We start from the raw sequence: 15,680 nt of genomic DNA on the forward strand, positions 1-15,680 counted from the left end.
TGGGATTTGATCAGTCTACGTAGTTTGTTTGGACTTTGATAAGTCCACATAGCTTGTTTGGTCTTCGATAAGAGCCACCTAAGGAACCGAAATTGAGTATGGTTCAGACCAAATAGGCCTAAGTATGGGTGTGCACGAGACCGAACATCGAACATACCAGAATACGGGCATCGGCCAGACCAAATGTGAAAATGAGCCAGACCGAATAGAGCAAACATTTTTCAGTTTGTAAGCTCAGTCGAAGGAGCTCCCCCTGCCCGTAACCCAAATCCATACATCCCATACCTGTCTTGTGTGGCGGGTTTCATCATGGCTACCCAGGCTGAGGTGTGTGCTCGAAATCGTCCTGGTCCAGACCATTTCAAGCGCACACCTGACTTTTGTGCGTTCCAAATTACAGGGTCTGGAAGATTGAATGAGCGCACTTGAGTCTGATCATAGGCGGATTCGAGCGCACTTGAGTCTGATCATAAACGGCTTCGAGCGCACTTACAGCGCATACAGACTGTCGAGCGCGCTTTAGTCTGATCATAAACAAATTCGAGCGCATCTGAGTCTCATCATAAACGACTTTGAGCGCAACTGAGTCTGGACGAGGAATGGTTCAAGCGCAACTGGGTCTGGATCAGGAATGCTTCGAGAGCAGGATAATCGATATTCCTGCAATCGAAGCCTTCAGATCAGAGAGCATTTCGAACGCAACTGGGTCTGATCAGAGGACGTTTTGAGAGCTCAAATAGGTTAAATACTGTCGGAAAAAATCTACAGTTGAACTAACGAACAACTTTTTGAGATTTTTCAGTATGTTTTGGATGTGTTGCCCTCCTCGTTCTCTCAACCGGGCTGGGGATCTCCTGCCTCTTAACCTTATAAGATCTCCTATCCTGAATGATCTAGTTACGTTTCATCCAACAAAGTTATGTTACTCTTAGTTTGGAGTTTGTGATCAACTATCTGATGCTATATAATCAAACAAGGCGGCTCGTTAATGTGCGTTCGCACACGATGTTCCGACCCGAGCTCATCTACATTTTTGACTAAAATGTCAACCAAATCAAGAGATAACAAAAATAGATGTTTGAGTTTAAAACAATCGTTACACATTCTATCTACTAATTGAATTACTAATGCCATGCTTCATTACAGCACCAACGTGACCTGACATTGAAGACACTAGAAAAAAAATAGCACCAACAAAATTTTGGCGGCAAAAAATGAATATCTAAATTTAAAAGCACCTGGTAACAACGTCAAAATGCAGTCAGATAAAACCTTAACTACACAAGTTTACCTTTTACTAACTATACAGCAGATGAAAAGTTTTCTTAACGAGACTAGGTAACAAGCCGACAAAAAGAACGAACAGTGAGGCGAAACTTAAAAATTAATCAACATTTTTTGCACCAAGAAAATTCAAAAATCTTAAAAAACATTGGTTTTTAATAAAAAAATCCTTGATAAATTACTAAAAAGTCATTACAAAACCAAAAGCACCCGTCTGTGGTCAGACTATGCCATAGAAACAAACTAAAGAGAAACTCAAAAAATTACAAACGATTTGCGAAAACACAAACCTTTGCTACCATTAAAATCAATAGCTATCATCTGAATATGTATTTTTAATTCAGTTGTTATTTCTGCTATTTCAGTTGAAGGATTTATACTGAAAGATTAAATAAGTTTACTTGGGCCACATTTAAAAACCATTGGGATCTGTTATTACGCGATTGTTCTGAAGGAAGAGAAAAAGAAACGCAAAAAATGGCCATTCAATAAACGTTCAGAAAAACGAAACAACAGTGGCACATAATATCAATATATATGTTATTTCTTGAAATACACGAAATTCGATGGGACATCTGATTGATGAATAGAAGTTAAATTTGACGAAAGGAACCTATTCGCTATATACTGAATGTTTCGAGCAACATCATTCATTCAGTCCTCAATTACAAGCCTATGAGATCTGTGAGCAATTTACGGTTACCTAAAGAACAAAAACAGCGAATTCAGGAAAAAAAATTGAGCGACAAAAGGGTCGAAGGCATTAAAAAAATGAACTTTTCACTAAACACTCTTCAATTTTAAATTAATTTTTCAGGAGCAATGGGAAAACCTTTTTTATCAATATAATTTCAAAAAATCAACAAATATAAACAAATACATTAGACGCACGAAAATTGCGGGAAAACACTTATTATCAACGCCATTAAATTCATTAGCCTTCAACGGAAGCCAGTATATACAATAAATGATGCCTCGAGGGGACAATAAGTTTTTTTGCCAATCGTATTTCATCAATAAGACCTTACAACAAGTTAATGACTATGAAAACAACAACAGAGAGAGGCAAAAACCACAAATTCAGTAGAAAAGTGCCTGAAGAAAATGTCGAAGCAACTCAAATCATAAGCTCTTCCCTGAAAACTTTATTTATGATCCGTTGAACTTCTTCCCTAAACCAATAGGGACTCTCAGCAGTAAGATGATGTGATAAGATTTCAAAAGGATCGAAAAACAAAATAAAGTACCCAAAAAAAATATGAATTCTCGTGGCATTGATGTTTTAAAACTAATAGGTAGAAGATAAAACCGCTAACCAGATTAATTTTGGCTATAGTAGAACGGAAATGGATTCTGTTAGAACCAACAATGACCAAGAGTATTCACGAAAAAAAATTAGGAATGGTTGAATTTCAAAAAAGTTTCGAAAAATTATTTTTAAACCCTTAACAGCCAGTAAACTCAATCTTTCATCGGAGCTCAATGACGATGCTCAGATATAACCCATAGGGAGGAAAATGATGTCTGTCATGCATAGATAGTTAAAAAGACATCACAATAAGTCTTATGACAGAAAACAATAACAAAAACAGCAAAAACTAAAATTCAGTAGAAAAATGCGAGAAGAAAGTGTCGAAGACAATTAAACCATTAGCTATTCTCTGAAAACTTTCTCTGTGATCCACTGAACGTCCTCTCTAAGCCAATTGGATTACAATAATCTTTGGATAATGTGATAAAGAGTTCAAAAGTGACCAATAATTCAAAAAATCCAAAAAAAAAATTTAAAAAAATTGAAATCTTTGTCATTGAAGTCATATAACCAATAGCTAGAAGATAAAACAGCTAAACAGAATATTTTTAGTCGCAGTAAAAAGCAAGTGGGTCCAGTCAATACTGAAACTCACTAACAGTTCAAGAAAAATTTAGGAATTGTTATTGTTCAAATAAAATTTTCGAAAAATGATTTTTATTTTAACAGACATTAAATTCAATAGCTTTCAACGGAAGTCAATAAAAACGCTCAAAGATGCCCCGGTGGCAGTACATTTATGTTTGTCATGCATAGGTATTCATTATGAGATCACAGTAAGTATAATGACTATTAAAACAACAAAAAAAAACAGGAGAAAACCAAAAAATCAGTAGAAAAGTGCAAGAAGAACGTGTCGAAGCCATTTAAACCATAAATTTTTGTTTAAAATTTTTATTGGTCATCCACAGAACATCGTTTTTAAGCTAATGGGAACTGTCAATATTTGGATAATGTGATAAGATTTCAAAAGTAACCAATAATACGTAAAAATCCAAAAAAAAATTTAAAAAATTGAAATTTTTTGTCATTGAAGTCATATAACCAATAGATAGAAGATAAAACCGCTAACCAGTTTAATTTTGGTTGCAGTAGGAAGGAAGAGGGTGCTCTCACCCCTGGACTGACTTACAATTCACTATAATAAGATTATGATTCTTTAATATTCAAAAAAAAATTCGAAAAATTATTTTTTAAGTCTTAACAGCCATTAGCCGCCCCCTCAATGAAATAGACATGTTCACTTAATGCTCATTATGGAACATATTGCACTGTTAGTCAATGAATCCCTACCATAGGACTCCAAAAAAAATAGTAAAACTTCAAAAAGAAATTCAAAATTTCATTCAAAATTACGAAAACTCAGAATCGAAGCCAAAAAAAAACATGAGCAATTCCTTGAAAACGACGTTTTTTGTTCATTGCGCTTCATTCGACTATAAAGGAGTTTTGTCATTAATAGAACGTCGATATAAAATGTGACTTGTCTCTAGGTGACTTAAAAAAGCAAAAAAGAGAAAAGTTTTATTAAAAAAAGGGCTCTCAATTAGAGTTCGATTTTTTTTGATAGTGAACTTCCCTATGAGACCAGAACTAGTCTTTCTATCGCCTTGCATTCAACTTTTACGAACTCAAAATTTATTCTTTTTATAGAAATTTGAATTAATGTTTTCGTAAAAAAGATCTTAGTTTGAAGAAAATTGTACTAAAAGTGAACAATCATGCTAAAGATCCCATTGTTCACACAAAACTTCAATCCTCGATAACTCCTCGAAAAAAACGAAATTCAAAAAAATCTTTTTACTTTTGAATTCTACGCTGGACCAGCTTTTTAATGATACCACTCACATTTCTCTACGACGAATATATCGATCGGCCAAAATTCACTGAACAAAAAAAAAAACCCATTTGAGTATATAGTTCCTTCCCCCACAAGTGGGGTCGGAACAAAAACTAATTTATGATACCTTCATTGAGCCAGAAGCTAGACCACCACGCATTAGTCATCAGTCCTCCTGTCCACTGATGGATCAACTCATGTATTATAGTTGTATAGGCAGTCTCACAATCCCTGATTAGAGAAACACAAACATCAATAAAAACTAAGTGATCAATTTTCGGCCATACTGATTTGTGTAAAAGCAGCAGAGCGTTTCTCCTTGTTGACAATAAAAACCAATCAAAGAAAAATGTTATGTAACTATAGAACATTACCGTTGTTTCTATCGAACTTTAGTGATTGCCTAACTATTAATTGCTACATTTTTTTTATCTTTTTGGACTAAATTTTCAATACCTAATTCACATTTGGTCAGCAGTCATCAAATCGGACAACTTTAGCTAATATCATTTTTTGCGATGCTGCTAGAAAGACTAGATTTAGAGCATTAAAGGTGCAAAGTTATCTAATTCTGCTAAGTTTTCTCAAACTGATTTGCTTAATGTTTTCAGCCGTTCTTTGCCTCATTTTTGGGCTTTTTTAACTTTGTTTTCAGACACCATTTTTTTCCAATTTTGCTAATTGTAAACGCCTCATCATCAAAAACTGCTCTATAGTGTCTATGGTCTAGACCTCGACCTATGAAACACCATGCTCGGCCAAATTTTGTCACCCTGGACATTTGCTCGGCTCCAAAAATTTAAGCTAGACTTTTGCTCAACCCTATTTAGGCGCTGGATTTTTCCTCAATCAAATTTATTGCGGAGTAAAAATTGCGTCCATCAAAAATCAAATCATCAGTTAAGAATGTATTTTTTCATGAGTCTATTTACCAAGTAAGAGGAGAAGAATTTTTATTGTCAACTGATAATCTGTAGTCATATCTAAGAAATAACTAGCGACAAACGCGACCCATGAAGTTTAGTTATTCGATATCTGGTTCAACTTTGTCCAATGTAGGAAAGGGTCACATAAAAAAATATTTAAAAAAATAGAAAAATCTTCATTTTTGTCGCCTTCTGTCCAGTTTTGATCTACTTTCAACAATAATTGACATTTCATTCTCTTGTTTTGTTCAAAAAACAATGTAGCTTCAGTATAGTTAAAGAGCAGCGACTTCTCATGGCGACAGTTTTTTTTGTTCCGACCCCACTTGTGGGGGAGAGGTACTATATACTCAAACGGGTTTTTTTGCTCAGTCAATTTTGGCCGATCGATATATTCGTCGTAGAAAAAAGTGAGTGGTATCATTAAAAAGCTGGCCCAGCGTAGAATTCAAAATCAAAAAGATTTTTTTGATTTTCGTTTTTTTTTCGAGGAGTTATCGAGGATTGAAGTTTTGTGTGAACACAGGATATTTGTTCACTTTTAGTGTAATTTTTCTCAAAATTAAAACATTTTCTATGAAAATAGTGTTTCAAAAATAAATTTCACGCCAAAGTTATCTAATTCTGCTAAGTTTTCTCAAACTGATTTGCTTAATGTTTTAAGCCGTTCTTTGCCTCATTTTTGGGCTTTTTTAACTTTGTTTTCAGACACCATTTTTTTCCAATTTTGCTAATTGTAAACGCCTCATCATCAAATACTGCTCTATAGTGTCTATGGTCTAGACCTCGACCTATGAAACACCATGCTCGGCCAAATTTTGTCACCCTGGACATTTGCTCGGCTCCAAAAATTTAAGCTAGACTTTTGCTCAACCCTATTTAGGCGCTGGGTTTTTCCTCAATCAAATTTATTGCGGAGTAAAAATTGCGTCCATCAAAAATCAAATCAGCAGTTAAGAATTATTTTTTCATGAGTCTATTTACCAAGTAAGAGGAGAAGAATTTTTATTGTCAACTGATAATCTGTAGTCATATCTAAGAAATAACTAGAGACAAACGCGACCCATGAAGTTTAGTTATTCGATATCTGGTTCAACTTTGTCCAATGTAGGAAAGGGTCGCATAAAAAAAATATTTAAAAAAATAGAAAAATCTTCATTTTTGTCGCCTTCTGTCCAGTTTTGATCTACTTTCAACAATAACTGACATTTCATTCTCTTGTTTTGTTCAAAAAACAATGTAGCTTCAGTATAGTTAAAGAGCTGCGACTTCTCATGGCGACAGTTTTTTTTTGTTCCGACCCCACTTGTGGGGGGGAGGTACTATATACTCAAACGGTTTTTTTTTGTTCAGTCAATTTTGGCCGATCGATATATTCGTCGTAGAAAAAAGTGAGTGGTATCATTAAAAAGCTGGCCCAGCGTAGAATTCAAAATTAAAAAGGTTTTAGAGGAGTTATCGAGGATTGAAGTTTTGTGTGAACACGGGATATTTGTTCACGTTTAGTGTAATTTTTCTCAAAATTAAAACATTTTCTATGAAAATAGTGTTTCAAAAATGAATTTCACGCCAAAAAATGGACCAAATTAGTCCTAATAGACTAAAGGCGATAAAAAATACTAGTTCTGGTCTCATAGGGAAGTTCACTATCAAAAAAAAATTCGAATTCTATTTGAGAGCTCTTTTTTTTAATAAAATTTTTCTATTTTGCATTATTAAGTCACCTAGAGACAAATCACTTTTTATTTTGAGTTCATATTAATGACAAACCTCCTTTACATTCAAATGAAGCCCAATGAACAAGAAACCTCGTTTTCAAGGAATTGCTCATGTTTTTTTGGCTTCGATTCTGAGTTTTCGTAATTTTAAATGAAATTTTTAGTTTCCTTTTGAGGTTCTACTATTTTTTTGGAGTCCTATGGCATTGATTCTTCGACTAACAGTGTAATTTGATCCATAATGAGCATTAAATGAACATATCTAGTAATTTGAGGGGACAGCTAATGGCTGTTAAGAAATAAAAAATAATTTTTCGTTTTTTTAACATTAAAGAATCATAAACTTATTATCTTGAACTGTAAGTCAGTACATGGGTGACAGCACCCTCCTCCTACCTACTGCAACCAAATTTAAACTTGTTAGCGATTTTAACTTCTAACTATTAGTTATATAACTTCAATGACACAGGGTTTCAAAAAACTAAAAAAAAATTGTATATTTTTGTATTATTGGTTAGTTTTGAAATCTTATCACATTATCCAAATATTTATATCTCCCATTGGCTTACAGAGTATATTCAGTGGATTGCAGATAAAAATTGCATAGAAAAACTTATGGTTTAAATGGCTTCGACACCCTCTTCTCGCACTTTTCTTTTGAATTTTTGGTTTTTGCCTGTTTTGTTGTTGTTTTTGTCATAAGACTTATTGTGATATCTTATTGATTACCTATGCATGACCAACATGATTGTACTCCCATTGGGACATCATTGAGCGTATTTATAGACTTCCGTTGAAGGCTTTCGAAAAATTTTTTTGAACACTAACAAATTTTAAAGTTTTTCGTGAACTGTTATTCAGTGTCAGTATTGACAGGACCCACTTGCTTTCTATTGCAACTAAAAGTAATCGTGTTAGCGTTTTTATCTTCTAACTAATGGTTATACGACTTCAATGACACAAGATTTCAATTCTTTTTTTTTTAACTTTTTTGTATATTTTTGTATTAATGGTTACTTTTAAACTCTTATCACATAATCCAAACATTTTACACATTATCAAAAAAAATTTCAGCCCCATTGGTTTAAAGAGGATGTTCAGTGCATCACAGATAAATCTTTCAGGGAAAAGCTAATGGTTTAATTGGTTTCGACACTTTCTTCTCGCACTTTTCTACTGAATTTTTGTTTTTGCCTGTTTTTGTTATTGTTTTCACAGTCATGAGACTTATTGTGATATCTTGTTATTTTTCTGCGCATGACAAACAGCCTCTATCTCCCATCGGCTTATATCTGAGCGTAGTTGTTGAGCTCCGTTGAAAGATTTTGAGTTTATTGGCTGTTATGAGTTTAAAAATAATTTTTCGAAAATTTTTTTGATTAACCAATCCTATTTTTTTTCTTGAAGTCTTGATCAATATCAGTACAAACAGAATCCCTTTCCGTTCTTCTGCAGCCAAAAATAATCTGGTTAGCGGTTTTATCTTCTACCTAACAGTTTTAAAACTTCAATGCCACGAGATTTATTAATTTTTTTTTTAATTTTCGGGTACTTTTATTTTATTTTTGGATCCTTTCGAATTCTTATCACCTCAACCTACTGCTGATAGTCCCCATTGGTTTAGAGAAGAAGTTCCAAGAATCATAGATAAAGTTTTCAGAGAAGAGCTTACGAGTTGAATTGCTTCGACATTTTCTAATGGCGCTTTTCTACTCAGTTTTTGGTTTTTGCCTGTCTCTGTTTTTTTTTCATAGTCAGTAACTTGTTGTAAAGTCTTATTGATGAAAAATGATTGGTAAACAAACTTTTTGTCCCATTGAGGCATAATTTAGCGTATTCAATGGCTTCCGTTGAAAGCTAATGAATTTAATGTCGTTGATAATACATGTTTTCTCGATAATTTCGTGGTTCCAATGTATTTGTTCATAATTGTTGATATTTTGAAATTATAATGATTAAAAAAAGAAATTCCATTGCTCTTAAAAATAAGAGAAAAAAGAAAAGATTTTAGTGAAAAGTTCATTTTTCTAACGTCTTCGACTCTTTTCTCGCTCAATTTTTTCGTGATTTTGCTGTTTTTGTTCTTTAGGTAGACGTAAATTGATGACACGTCTCATAGGGATTAAATGATTAAGGAATGAATGATTGATGTTACCCGAAGCAGTCAGTTTACAGCGAATAGTCTCAATGTTTATGGTAACCATTTTGAATTATTTTTCCAACTTTTCAGTTTTTGTGGTTCTTTTCGTCAAATTGTAATTTTTTTCATCAATGAGAGGTCCCACCCAAATTCTTGTATTTCAAGAAATAACATATCTGTTGATATTATTTTTCACGAGTATTTTGTTTGTTGGACAATATGCGTTTTTCTGAACGTTTATTGTGTGGCCAATTTTTGTGTTTCTTTCTCTTCTTTCAGAACAATCGCGTAATAACAGATCCCAATGGTTTTAAAATGTGGCCCAAGTAAACTTATTTAATCTCTCAGTGTAAATCTTTCAACTGAATTAGTAGAAAACAATTGAAATAAAAATACATAATTTTCACATGATAGCTAATGATTTTAATGGTAGCAATAGTTTGTGTTTTCGCAAATCGTTTGCAATTTTTTTATTTTTTTTGTGTTCGTTTCTATGGCTTAGTCTAACCAAAGACAGGTCCTTTTGGTTTTGTAAAAACTTTTTAGTAATTTATCAAGGATTATTTAGTTAAAAGCTAATGATTTTTGAAATTTTGTGGTGTAAAAAATGTTGATTAATTTATAAGTTTCGCCTCACTGTTCGTTCTTTTTGTCGGCTTGTTACCTAGTCTCATTAAGAAAACTCTCCGTCTGCTGTATAGTTAGGAAAAAGTAAATTTGTGTAGTTAAGGTTTAATCTGACTGCCTTTTGACGTTGTTACTAGGTGCTTTTAAATTTAGATATTCCGTTTTTGCCGTGAAATTTTTGTTTTTGCTAATTTTGTTGTTTGTTTTATTTGTCGCGTAATCTCTTTAATGTCAGATCACTTTGGCGCTGTAAGGAGTCATGGCATTATGTAATTCAATTAGTAGCTAGGTTGTGTAACGATTGTTTTAAACTCAAGCATATATTTTTGTTATCTCTTCATTTGGTTGACAATTTAGTCAAAAATGTAGATGAGCTCGGGTCGGAACATCATGTGCGAACGCACATTAACGAGCCGCCTTGTTGCATTTTAGGTCCAACTTTCTCTAATAAAGCGTTTTTTTTTGTATGCGTGCACAAAACATATTCTTCAGTCATTTGTTTTATTGGTAAACATAATAAACACCAAATAGGCTAATTTATGCATGTGGAGAACCAAAATAAACTTTTTAATTGTTATTTCCTCAAATAGTTCCTTGAAATCAATCTTCAAAGCCTAGAAAGTTTAACAAAGAGTGCTAGATTATAGTGCGCTTGAATCCAAGCTTGAAAGGAAATGATTATTTTGTTAACGTTAAAAATTGCTTAATTGTTACAGGAGCTGAAACATTAAAATTTGTATTGTTTTTACTCATCTCCTACATTCATTACGTTTAGGTCGTATTATTGTTTCTTTTTCTTTTTTTTCAGAACGTGGCACAAATTTCTCATAGGTCACGTTGTCATAAGAACCTTAAATTTCATTAACATTCGCGGCGAAATGACGACTAAAAAATTCTATTGTTTTTTTCACTTGATCATGGACTTCATTTTTCCTATTTTGTTTCCAACAGAATATTGTGAAATTTTTGCGCTTTTATATGTTGCGCAGCTCTAACATAAAATGCAGAAATTGCAAAATATAATGAAATTGTTGTATTTAGTGATTATTTTTTTTTGGAAAGAAAGTATTTTTGCTTGTAAAACTTGCTAATTGAAAATTTAAATTCTTGATCTTCAATTTTTGTGCCAATCAAGATGTTTTGAATGAATATAGCAAGTATGCAAGCCTAGATCAACGAATTTCTTCTTATGTTTAATGAAAACTTTTTGAGTTTGTTAAAGAGAATTTTTTGGTGTTGGCTCGGCTCTTTTCACTCCCAACTTTAACTATTTTTTTAAATGAAATCAATAAGAAACGTTCGATTATTTTTATATCTTCCATCCACTGTTAATCGTGTTTGCTTTTGAGCCAAATTTTGTGAATTATGGTCAGCGGGAACGTTATGTTCGTACGTACAGAGCTTCTTTGATGCCATTTAGTAGCTGAACTAAATACCCCAAGCAGACTTTGTTTGTCCATTTTTAGTTTATACGCTTTGGTTGAATTAAATGACCTGGAAAGCGAAGTTCATCTGAATACTTGCTTTGTTTACAGAGATCTTTAAGAAGTTACCGAGAACTCTTCATGTCAATTGAAAACTACTCTAAGAAAAAAATCATTTTAAGCGAAAATCAAAAATTTCAATTTTTAAAGAGCTAAGATGTGAACTAATTGCATTTTTTGTAGGCAAAGTTTGTAATTTCATGTCTGCACGATTCACGGGCAAAACTTTTCTTTCTCACTACGGGCACTGTAATTCGATCAGGTTAGTGAAAAAGATTTTAAGCTGCAATATACAAATTTGTATTTAATTCTTTTTTTGATAATTATATGCTGGGAGTGTAGAGGGACCAATTTCCTTTTATTTATTCTATCCCCCAATGTACTTTTTTAAGGTGTCCCGCTTTTTCACCCCTATTCATTTAACCCCCTATCATCTAACCCCGATTAAATCACCCCTGTATCATTTAACCCCTCTATCATTTCACCCCGATTTAAATCTTTATAAAATAAGGATAATTAAATTAGCAATATAATCAGTTGGCCAAGCCTCGCGGGCCATGGCCATGCCTCAGCGGCCCGTGAGACTTGATATGAAACAATCACAACCGAGCGTGGGACTTATTTATCCACTTAATTATGACAAAACATGCCTTTAATGTCGACTTCTAAGTGACGGGATGAAATGATAGAGGGATGAAATGATAGAGGGGTTAAATGATAGAGGGGTAAAAAAATCGGGGTTAAATGATAGGGGGTTAAATGAATAGGGGTGAAAAGAAGTAGAACCCTTTTTTAATTCTTAATATCATTCAAGAAGTCACTAAATTTGTTTTGATAAGACGTCCATAGTTTGACTTTAATTCTCTTATATTATTTACAGCTTGGAGTTTCCCCGTTTCAAACCATTTTTGTATGTAAATTGCGCAAAGGTATTACGATAAATATCTTGTTGCACAACTGTAACCAAAGTCGCGGGAATGTATCGATGTTGATCAATTTGAGACTATAATTTTGGAAATTCGGAAAATTAAAGATTTCAATAGATTTTGTCTTGGTATTCAATAATAAGGCCGAAGAGCATTATCACGCTCACAGTGTGTTTAAACGGAAACCATTTCCATTATATCACCTTGGATGGCAGTGACGGCGTGGATAAGTGTGACTCGTTTACTCGTTTACAACTAATTTTTTTTATATGAAACTTGTATGATTACCGGAAAATCATACAAATCATATATGATGGTACCACGTGAAAGTTTCAGACGCAAAAAAAAGTGGCTATAGTCACCAAAAAAAAGAGCAATGCTGCTAATGAAAATATCAGTCTGAAATGTGGGGAATAATAAGAAAAAGGGCAGCTGAAAACAGGCTACTGTAGGCCTAATGCTGTTCCACTGCGATTACGCAGAAACCACAATTATTAATTATTATTATTATTATTATTATTATTATATGACCTTGTATGATTACCGGGGATCATATATGACCTTGTATGAAATCAAGGAAAGTTATATGATGGGCAACCCGGGTAGGGGTGAGGACAAGGGTGAAAAAATTTTATTCCTGTTGTCCACGCTTGCTCAAATACATGCGCCGTGAATAATTTTGGCAGACATTTTGAAACTTGAGGCAACGAAATTTGAACTAATCTCGCATACTGTCACAAATGACGACACGCGCTTATAACCCTCTGATTTTAAACAAGTTCGTGAAAAAGGGTGACAAGATCGAGGAAATTTACTCATAATTGTTCAACTCTTTCGGGTGCAGTTTTCCACAATGTCATCGATAACTTATTAATAATCAAAACATGAATATTCTGAATATTCTGATAGTGTTGAAACAAAATGCCACCTTATTGTAGTTACAGGGTTTGTACAGTGCCAGTACTGTGTCGCATCAATTGTTATTAGCCCAACATTTTCCATTCCACCCCAAGTATTTCTTTTCCCCAATTTTGTCAGCAGGAAATCAATCTTCTTAGACATTTTCCATGGAATCTCAAAATGGCTCTCGCAGTAGGAAAGAGTGAACAGAACTATTTGCTTAACAGCATCTCGAATTTTTTTGTGCTGCAAAAACTTGTAACGATGATAAATAGATATTCTTTGAAAAAATCTGATCGGAATTCCGAAATACTCAAACTCCAGTAATTTTCGATGAACATGTTTGTTCAAAACTGCAAAACCAACCAGATAAGCTGGAACTGGAACGGTTGACTCAAACTCATACAGCCGCCAGTTCTTAATTGAACGTTCTGCTATTAAAGGTGTGTTAAAAAGGACCGTTTCCAGAATTTTGTCCGTATCTTGTAACAACTTGAGAGTAAAGGTGAAGTTAAATCTGAAATAGGGATCATCAAAAGTTGGGAAAACTTTTCTAGCAAAGCAGGGTTCGAACATAGTCACCAATTGATAAGGCGGACCCGTGGAAAAGGGCTCATAAACTCCTGTGTATGACCCTAACTTAATTTGAAAGTTATAACTGATACGAATTTTCAAAACTGAATGGGGTAATTTGTCAATATTCAAAGTTATAACTAAAGTTTCGTAATCCTGGTTATAATAATATGTACTTTCTACTAAGCACCCTTCAAGGGTAGTAATTTCTAATCCTGAAATATTCAGATTGTAAGCGTGAATTATAATTTGGTGAAAGTTGTGTTTATCAACGCTGTTCACGTAAATCGTAGTTTCTCCCTCAATCTTTAGATCTTGCGAGTAATAAGTAAGAGTAATTAACTGTTTGAAAGGGTAGTAATTTTTGGGAATTCGGTAAGCTTCACTTTCCCGTACTAATTTGGCTCTGCTTAAAGAGAAATTGGTTGAAGTGATAATGGTTAACATTATATAGTAAAACGCTTTCATATTCGTTTTAAAAGGTTATCAAACTTGATTTTCGAAGAACTTGAGAATCCAAATTAAATATTTACTGAACAGGAGCATTTCTGAAATATTGCAGGTGGAAACTTTGTTGAAATAAAAGAAATTGCATTGATGCTTGATAAACGCTAGAATCGGCATATTAATGTGGTTATGTTATTCTACGCAAATATGTATTTTATATCGTTGTCCTGACCTAAAATAAACCGAATTGAACATTTAAAGCAGCTGTTTTTAGTCAATTTCAATCGGTCTATACAAAAGCACATGAAAAAATGGGACTGCTTCCCAAATATTTGAAAGGAACAAGATTTCGCTGAAAATGAGGCAGAACGTTTTGAACAAATAGAGGGCACAGCCTTCACAGCATAAGTAAACATTTTGGCTCAATTTTCATCTAAGTGAAACAAAACTTGATATCGGTGATACGAAACACAATAAAAAATGGGAAATTATATCAATTGTTTTGCTATGATACTGAATGAGAACATCAAGAGATATATACAAACTTACAAGTATCACTGTTTGTGTATCAAGATTTAGACTGCGCAAAAAACATCCTAGGAGAGATTGAATGATGTCCACCCCGTTCGAACCTATGCGTAGAAATGAGTAACAACACAGGGAGTGTACCAAGTTCAATTCTTTAATTTATTTGGTTAAGTGTTCCAAAGTGGCGTCAATTGAATCAATTTTTATATATTGACAGGTATTTGAAGATCATATAAGAGGTTGAAAGAGTTCCAAGTAATCAAATACTGCCTGCTGAGGCATGTCAAGTTATGAAAAGAGTTTTACTATCTTTTAACTCAGTGGTTCAAAATTTAACTTTCAAACTTTTTAGCTGATCACGCAACGGAGAGTTATCCTGGAGTTCTTTTAACAAGCTGTCTGAGTACGAAAAAAGCATTACTACCTTATCAAAAATATTGTAATCCAAATTGTAACTTGCAGTTTGAGCTCCTGCAAATTTTTGCTGACCTTTTGCCTTAGAAATTTCTTGAGCTCTAAAACTTAATGTTTGTTAATTATAAACTTTTGCTTAGAATTTTTTAGTACAGTTTAGCATAGTGACCATCCAATGGTGAAAATATGGAAACGTGGAAAATATCGAGGAAACTTTTATGGTCAGTTATTTTGTAATGTTTCAGAGACTCAATTAAAATTAATTTGGTGTTTTAATAAATTCAAGACAATAGATCGAAAGACAACAGATCGAAAGCGAAAATTGGAACAACAGATCGGAAAGATTTTGAATTTATTAACCAATCGGAATTGAGTATTAGAGAAAGCGAATTAAACCGAAAATAAACTTAAGGAACAGTTCTAAAACAGTTCTCAATGGCGTCCCGATAAGTTTCTACAATAATTTCAAGTGGTATGAAGCTCCTGATGCTGAAGTTGGGATACAAATTTCCATAATTTTGGTTTTGTTTTCCCAATTTCTTTGTTCCAAGACAAATTCCA

The 15,680-nt window shown here is 33.4% G+C and overlaps 1 protein-coding gene across 1 annotated transcript in view; it reads right to left on the bottom strand.

The window, feature by feature from the left end:
• LOC142355055 (aminopeptidase N-like) overlaps window positions 1-13,545 on the bottom strand; it is an 18,035-nt gene extending 4,490 nt beyond the window's left edge. Inside the window, exons 1-2 of the mRNA XM_075407340.1 lie at window positions 13,186-13,545; window positions 4,564-4,667 (exon numbers count right to left, since the gene is read on the bottom strand). Coding sequence (XP_075263455.1) covers window positions 4,564-4,667; window positions 13,186-13,319 — 238 coding nt within the window. The 5' untranslated portion in view covers window positions 13,320-13,545. The remainder of the gene's footprint in view (window positions 1-4,563; window positions 4,668-13,185) is intronic.
• Between the last annotated feature and the right edge of the window lie 2,135 nt (window positions 13,546-15,680).

The sequence above is a fragment of the Convolutriloba macropyga genome, unplaced genomic scaffold, assembly GCF_964194025.1.
Source record: "Convolutriloba macropyga unplaced genomic scaffold, txConMacr16.3 SCAFFOLD_3943, whole genome shotgun sequence".
NCBI classification, from domain to species: domain Eukaryota; kingdom Metazoa; phylum Xenacoelomorpha; order Acoela; family Convolutidae; genus Convolutriloba; species Convolutriloba macropyga.